Consider the following 7753-nt stretch of genomic DNA (forward strand, 5'->3'; position numbering starts at 1 on the left):
CCGGTCTCCTGCTTCCTGGTTCTTCTTGCCAGCATTGCTTTGGCGGGAGCGGTTCCCGCCAAAGGCTTTGCGATCTGCGCATGTGCCACCTTATGCTAATGTAGGCTTATGTGGTCCTCCACTTAGGGATCATATGCTAATCAGGTTTTGTGTGGAGCACCAATCACAGACGAACACGTCGCCTTGACTGGCTATTTAAGCAGAGCACAACCCGGGGTCTGGGTCCTTCCTTCACCATCTGCTAAAAGAGCTGTAACAATAAAGTTGTTGCTGGACACTCCTCGGTTGCCGCGTCATCCTTATCGGCGAAGGCTGCGCGCGACAAGTGGTGCCGAAACCCGGGAAGCCGCCGAACCCGGGTAGAGGGACAGCTTTGAGGACCCCGACTGCTCGTCGGAAAGAGGATCCAAGCCAGTGACCTGAGAAACTCCGGAGACTTTTCAGCAAGGTATGATTTCTGTGGTCTGGGTGATTCCGTTTCTCGTTGTTAGTCTCGTTTTCGTTCTTTTCTGTTGTCTGTGTCTTAATTGTGGGAAACGGGATACGGTTTGTATTCGTCCTTTTTGCGACACTGCATAATTTGGCTGTAATCCTCAAGTAGATAACTGAGTTGCCACACCCTCCCCTGTAGATAAAGGAGCAATGGAATAAGCCGCTTCTAGAAGCAGCGCGGGCGCTGTTGAAACAGAAGGAGCTTAAGGTCCCAGATCGGGTGTTGCAGAACTTTCTCAAAGAAGTAGATCGAGTGGCTCCCTGGTTCGTTCTCTCCGGGTCCCTTACGGAAGGATCATGGAGCAAGCTAAGTGGGGATCTGACACGAGAAAAGGAACAGGGGACCCTAAGACCAGGGGTATGGCCACTGTATAAATTGTTCAAATCGTGCATTAAGGATGAGAGGTGCAAGGAAAAGATCAAGGAAGGCCAGCGGGTCTTGTCAGACCATCAGGATAGTGTATCAGAAGCTGAAAAGGGTAAAGAGGCTAATAAAAGGAAGAAGCCTTCTAAGAAAAAAGAAAAGAAAAGTCATGAGAACAAGGATGTGTTAACCAAGCTAGCTAAGTTAGAAAAAAGGGCAGCACAACTTGCAAAGAAGGAAGAGGAGCTTGAAGATAAGGCAAAAAGATTGCAACTCTTACCAACCCCGCAAGAAAAAAAAGATGAGGATGAAAAACCTAAATTATATCCGCTCCTCACTGAGTTCAAAAATTGCACTCTATCATCTTCTTCTGAAGGGGAGGATGAGCAGGAGTCATCTGACTCTGAGGAGTCGGGTCTTGACCCTGCTGAGCAGGCAGAGTTAGATGAGGAAGCTGCAAAATATGAGGAAGAGAGATATGGCCCCGTCCCGCCTTATTCACCTAGGCGTGGCTCTGTAGCTTTTAAGTGCAGTACAACAGCTCCTCCCTATGAGGAAGTGGAAAAACACACAGGATCAGGAGGAAGGCCGTCACGCATTCCTGAAAAGGAAGTTAGAAAGATACAAGCAGCATTTCCTGTATGGGAAGATGCTCAAAATCAGAGGCAATATGCTCCTCTAGATTTGAAACAACTAAAGACATTGGTGGAGGCAGTACAGACGTATGGTATCAGTGCCTCTTTTACCTTGGCATTGGTAGAGAGGCTAGCTGCTGATGCTATGACTCCTGCTGACTGGAATAATACCGTGAAGGCATGTCTCTCTATGGGTCAATATCTTGATTGGAGAGCAATTTATCAGGAATTATGCATGGCTCAGGCTAGGCAGAATGCAACTAATCAGCACCCTCAATGGAATTATGATATGCTTACAGGTCAAGGTCAATGGGTTGTTAATCAGTCAATGTATCCTGCTGAGGTGTACCAACAGATCAACAAGGCAGCTGTTCGTGCCTGGAGGAGTTTACCAAATAAGGGACAGGTTACCGGAAATTTGACAAAGATTATACAAGGAGCTACAGAGCCTTTTTCAGACTTTGTGGCTAGAATGATGGAAGCAGCAGGAAGAATATTTGAGGACCCTGAGGGCGCAATACCGTTTGTGGAGCAATTAATTTTTGAGCAATGTACCAAGGAGTGTAGGAATGCCATTACTCCCTGGAAAGGAAAAGGAATAAACGCTTGGATGAAAGCGTGCAGAGAGATAGGAGGTCCACTGTCTAATCAGGGCATCGCAGCTGCGGTATTATCAGCTCAGAAGGCTGCAAATGCAAAGTGTTTTAATTGTGGAAAGATGGGTCATATGAAAAGGCAGTGTCGGGCGCCAACTGCGACCCCTAATGCTCAGCCTGTCAAACAGCCAGGGTTGTGCCCAAGGTGTAAAAAAGGAAAGCATTGGGCAAATGAATGCAGGTCTGTTAAGGACAATCAGGGGAGGCCCCTTCCGGAGCGCTCTACTGAGCAGCCAAAAAACGGGAACAGGGGCCCCCGACCCCAGGGCCCAAGACAAATGTATGGGGCCATCCAGCAGACACCCTACCAATCAAAAGGGTTTGTGAAGATGACTCCATCCGGAGAGCAACCTCCGGATCAGCAGGATTGGACTTGCGTGCCACCACCAGAGCAGTATTGACACCTATAATGGGATGTCAGCCTATACCTTCAGATTTAGCAGGCCCCTTGCCAGAGGGTTCAGTGGGACTGATAATTGGCCGCTCATCTGCCACCTTAAAAGGATTGCAAGTTCATCCAGGAGTCATTGATCAAGATTTCACAGGACAAATTCAAATGTTATGTTCCTCCCCTAGAGGGATTAGTGCCATCTCGCCTGGGGACAGAGTGGCCCAACTTTTGATCTTACCCAGTTTACATCAGAACTTCCCAAGTGATAAAACTACTCGAGGAGAAAAAGGCTTTGGTTCCTCGGGAGGACAGCATATGTTCTTGTCATTGGGTATGCAAGAACGCCCTATGATGAGTTTGATAATAGAAGGGAAAACTTTTCAAGGTCTATTGGACACTGGAGCAGATACCAGCATAATTTCTAAAACTTGGTGGCCGTCGCGATGGCCTCTTATTCTATCATCTCAATCCCTACAAGGGTTGGGATATGAAAATGCTCCTCAAAAGAGTGCGAAGACTTTGCATTGGCAAAATGAGGAAGGAAAAAGGGGCATGTTCGCTCCTTATGTGCTACCTCTTCCCATTAATTTATGGGGAAGGGATGTGTTACAACAATTGGATTTTACCTTAACTAATGAATACTCTCCTCAAAGTCAACAAATAATGAAGAACATGGGATGTGTTCCAGGTAAAGGACTGGGTAAATGCCTGCAAGGACGCACTAGCCCTATCCCAACCTCGGAAAAGAAAGATAGAACAGGCCTGGGTTTTTCCTAGGGGCCACTGAGGAGGCGATTCCCATTCCCTGGACTACAGAGGACCCAGTTTGGGTTCCTCAGTGGCCTTTAACCTCTGAAAAGCTTGCAGCAGCTGAGCAGCTAGTTCAAGAGCAGCTCAGCCATGGCCATATTGAGTGCTCACAGTCACCTTGGAATACTCCCATCTTTGTCATTAAGAAAAAATCTGGAAAGTGGAGATTGTTGCATGATTTAAGAGCTATAAATAAACAAATGCAGGTTATGGGGCCAATTCAGAGAGGCCTACCATTGTTGTCTACCCTTCCTGCGAACTGGAATTTGGTAATGGTAGATATTAAAGATTGTTTCTTCTCTATTCCCTTACACGATCAGGATAGAGTTAGGTTTGCATTTACCTTGCCTAGTGTAAATCATGAACAACCTGATAAGAGGTATCAGTGGAAGGTCTTACCTCAGGGAATGGCCAATAGTCCAACCATGTGCCAACTCTATGTGGCCAACGCTATTCAGCCAGTTAGAAATCGGTTCCCTGCTATTAAGGTATGTCATTATATGGATGACATCTTGCTATGCCATGCTGAGCAAGCATTACTGCAACAGGCATTTGAGATGTTGTCCGCTAACCTAAAACAAAAGGGTTTGTACATAGCACCTGAAAAGGTACAAGAGGGAGAGATCGGTAATTTCCTTGGCTCAACTATTTATCCTAGATGCATTAGACCTCAAAAGATTACCATTAGGAGAGATGTGCTCAACACGCTTAATGATTTTCAAAAACTTTTGGGCGATATTAATTGGCTAAGGCCTTACTTGAATTTAACTACTGCAGAACTTAGGCCTTTGTTTGCCATCCTTGAAGGAGATTCAGCCATTACCTCTAGTAGGCAGCTTACAGCGGAGGCTGCTGAAGTATTAACTAAGGTGGAAGATAGGCTTAAGGAAGCCTCTTTAACTCGGCTGGACCCCTTCAGTCCATTCCATTTATGCATTATCCCATCACCACAGCAACCCACCGCAGTCCTATGGCAGCAGGGACCTTTGCTTTGGATTCATTCTCAGACATCTCCAGGAAAGGTGTTAAGTCATTACCCAACTCAAGTTGGAGAAATAGCCTTAAAGGGTGTTCAATCAGCCCTGACTCATTTTGGCTGTGAGCCAGCATCTATTTTTGTGCCATACACCGCTCATCAAGTAGGGGTGTTATGTGCCACTTTGGATGTGTGGGCAATTCTTCGCTGCACCTTTACTGGTAATATAGATAATCATTATCCTAAACATCCATTGTTGCACTTCTCTTTAACTAATGCATTTATTTTTCCAAGAGTTACACAAAGCCAACCTATTGTAGGGGCTATTGATGTGTTTACTGATGGCTCAAAAAATGGCATAGGGAGTTATGTTGTGGGTGGACAATCATTTCAAAAGCAGTTTTCATTTTCCTCCCCACAATTGGTTGAATGTGCAGTAGTGGCTGAAGTTCTAAGGAACTTCTCTCAGCCCTTAAATATTGTTTCTGACTCACACTATGTGGTGGGAGCAGTAAAAATTCTAGAGACAGTGGGATTGATTTCTTCTAAAAGTACTGTGGCAATATTATTTGATGAGATACAACATATTATTAGGAATAGAGCAAATCCTTTCTTCATACAGCATATGAGAGCTCATACTTTGTTGCCTGGACCTATGACAAGAGCTAATGATTTAGCAGACAAGGCTACCAGAGCAATTTGTCTTGCATTAAATCCTGTAAAAAATGCCACCTCCTTTCATGAATTGTATCATGTTCCAGCTGATACGCTCAGGCTGAGATTTGGCGTCTCTCGCGCAGAAGCTCGGGAGATAGTTTTAAAATGCGCCAGTTGCGCGGAGTTTCGGCCATCACCCAACATTGGAGTCAACCCCAGAGGTCTTAAGCCATTACATATTTGGCAGATGGATGTTACTCATGTTCCTGCCTTTGGCAGACTTAAATATGTACATGTATCTGTTGATACATGCTCAGGAGTGATTCATGCCACTCCCCTGTCAGGAGAAAAAACGGCTCATGTCACTACCCACTGTCTGGAGGCCTGGGCAGCCTGGGGCAAGCCACGTCAGCTAAAAACTGATAATGGCCCTGCTTATGTATCTAAGGTTTTTCAACAGTTCTGCCAAAAAATGGAAGTTCATCATGTAACAGGATTGCCTTATAATCCACAAGGGCAAGGCATGGTAGAACGGGCAAATGGTGTTTTAAAGACTTATGTGCAAAAACAGAAGGGGGGACTCTGCCCCATTACAATGGGACAGAAAGCAACCATATCCCTTGCTTTATTTACTTTAAATTTTTTGAAATTGGATTCGTGTGGGCGGTCTGCTGCAGACAGACATGCTGACCATGCCTCCTCAAATGAGCTGGTAAAATGGAAAGATGTGCTTGATAATCAATGGAAAGGACCGGATCCTATTGTAATAAGATCCAGGGGAGCTGTTTGTGTTTTCCCACAGGACCAAGAAAATCCGATTTGGGTTCCAGCGCGGCTGACCAGAGTGGTCAAGCAAGATGAGCCTGATCTTAACCCTGATCCTGATCTTGAGCGGAGTGCAGATGGACCTGAAGGTGGAGACCCAGGAGTTCCGCTGGGGGATCCTATCAACATTCCCACGACCAATGCCAGTCATGTATGATGCACAAGTCTTCCCCCGTTTCTTTACCACCAATGACTCCATTGGGCTACCATATTTGCCAATGTCTCAGGACATAGCCCCTATACCAGACAACAACACCCAGCCAAATAACGGCAGTCTTTGTTTTACAACCAACCAGACTCATGCTGACTCATGTATAAAGCTAGGAAATTTTTCTTATGCCAAGTTAGGAAAAGAGACCATCAGGAATCGTACATCTTCAGCTAATGCTACGGTCCTTTTTGGATGGTGGCCACAGCACGGTTCATCTTATGGGAGCAATGAACGAAAGCACCAACCTCAGTACGCCCCCTTCTGCACTGGCCGGCATGCGGACTCTTCAATTATTTTCCCATGGACGGGCTGTCAGGGTCGCAGAGCGCATCTGCTCGAAAATGGACTCTTTACCTTTTCACCCTTGGAAGGGTATGGAAATTACACCGAAATGAGTCCCTGGAATTACCCCACCAATCCCTTTAATATTTGGCTGCTGTGTGGTGTTGGTGGCAGTTGCACAGATCTCTCACCCATGGTCACCATTTTGGGTGGAGCGACAGCTACTACCACTCTGCTTGCAAATGTCAGACCTGGATCCATATCCGCGACGGAATTAGGAGGACTAAAGTCGGTGGAGCCCACCCCAGTTTGTGTTTGGCCTCCATTTGTTTGGACAGTTTGTAATTATACTGGATGTTTTTATGCTCTGTGTTGGAATGCTAGTGAGTATGACTTGGCTACTGTAGCCCGCATGCCCCGTTTTCTGCCTATTCCAGTGAGGACTAGTAGTCCTTTGGCCCTATTTCGTCAAAAGCGTGATTTTGGTATCACCGCAGCAATAGTGGCTATTATAGCCACTGCGGCGGTTGGAGCCTCCCTGACTATATCAGCCTTAGCATTAAATGGCCAGGTTGCCACGGCTCATACCCTCAATAATTTGTCAGCATCAGTTAGTGAAGCGATAGATATACAGGCTTCCATGAACAATCAGTTAAAAGGAGGATTAATGATAGTTAATCAACGTATTGATTTGGTTCAAGAACAGCTAGAGATTTTGTGGCAGCTGGCTCAGTTGGGATGTGAAACTACATTACCAGGAATTTGTGTAACTTCTGTTCCATATAACAGGTTTACTAGGGCTGCAAATTTATCCATAGAATTGTCTCGTTTGCTGCAATCTAATTGGTCCGCCGAATTTGATGAGACAATAAGAAAATTACGCCTAGCAATTGTTCAAATTAATTCCACTCGCCTAGACGTTTCCATTACTCAAGGATTGTTTAATTGGGTGTCCTCCGCCCTCTCCTATTTTAAGGAGTGGGTTGGAGTGGGAATGTTTGGAGTAACCCTGTTTGCAGGACTGCTCCTCTGTTTTTGGTTGCTCTGCAGATTCAAGAGACAACAACATCTTAAAAATGTGGCCATGGTGCAGGCTATGCTGGCTGTGGAACAGGGGGCATCCCCCCAAGTTTGGCTTAACTTGCTCAACCGTTGAGACTCTGTCTAGAACTTATGGCACCCCTGAAGGGCACAGGTTCCCATTGCACCGGGATGCTGTTCTGGACAGACCTCTGCACTCCCCAGGGCTCGGGTTCCCATTGCACGGGGCTAAGGGTGCAGAGGGTCTCCTACACTGTGTAAACTCCTTGATCGCTGATGCTGTTGGCTCAGCAGGCTGATCGGTGACCTCATGGTGTGTTAATTTTTCTGGTTGAAATGGCCTTTAATTAATAAAAAAGGGGGAGATGTCGGGAGCCGCTCCCGCCACTACAAGGTGGCGCCGGTCTCCTGCT

At 46.1% G+C, this 7753-nt stretch overlaps 1 protein-coding gene across 1 annotated transcript; it reads left to right on the plus strand.

Moving 5' to 3' along the window:
* The first annotated feature begins 9 nt into the window (after positions 1-9).
* LOC129685645 (uncharacterized) lies at positions 10-7744 on the plus strand. The gene is made up of 2 exons (XM_055619155.1): positions 10-448; positions 5784-7744. Exon 2 carries the CDS (start codon positions 5839-5841, stop codon positions 7453-7455), a length of 1617 nt encoding a protein of 538 aa, XP_055475130.1. The 5' UTR covers positions 10-448; positions 5784-5838; the 3' UTR covers positions 7456-7744.
* Positions 7745-7753: the final 9 nt, after the last annotated feature.

This window comes from Psammomys obesus, unplaced genomic scaffold (assembly GCF_907164565.1).
Source record: "Psammomys obesus unplaced genomic scaffold, mPsaObe1.curated_primary_1811, whole genome shotgun sequence".
Classification (NCBI taxonomy): domain Eukaryota; kingdom Metazoa; phylum Chordata; class Mammalia; order Rodentia; family Muridae; genus Psammomys; species Psammomys obesus.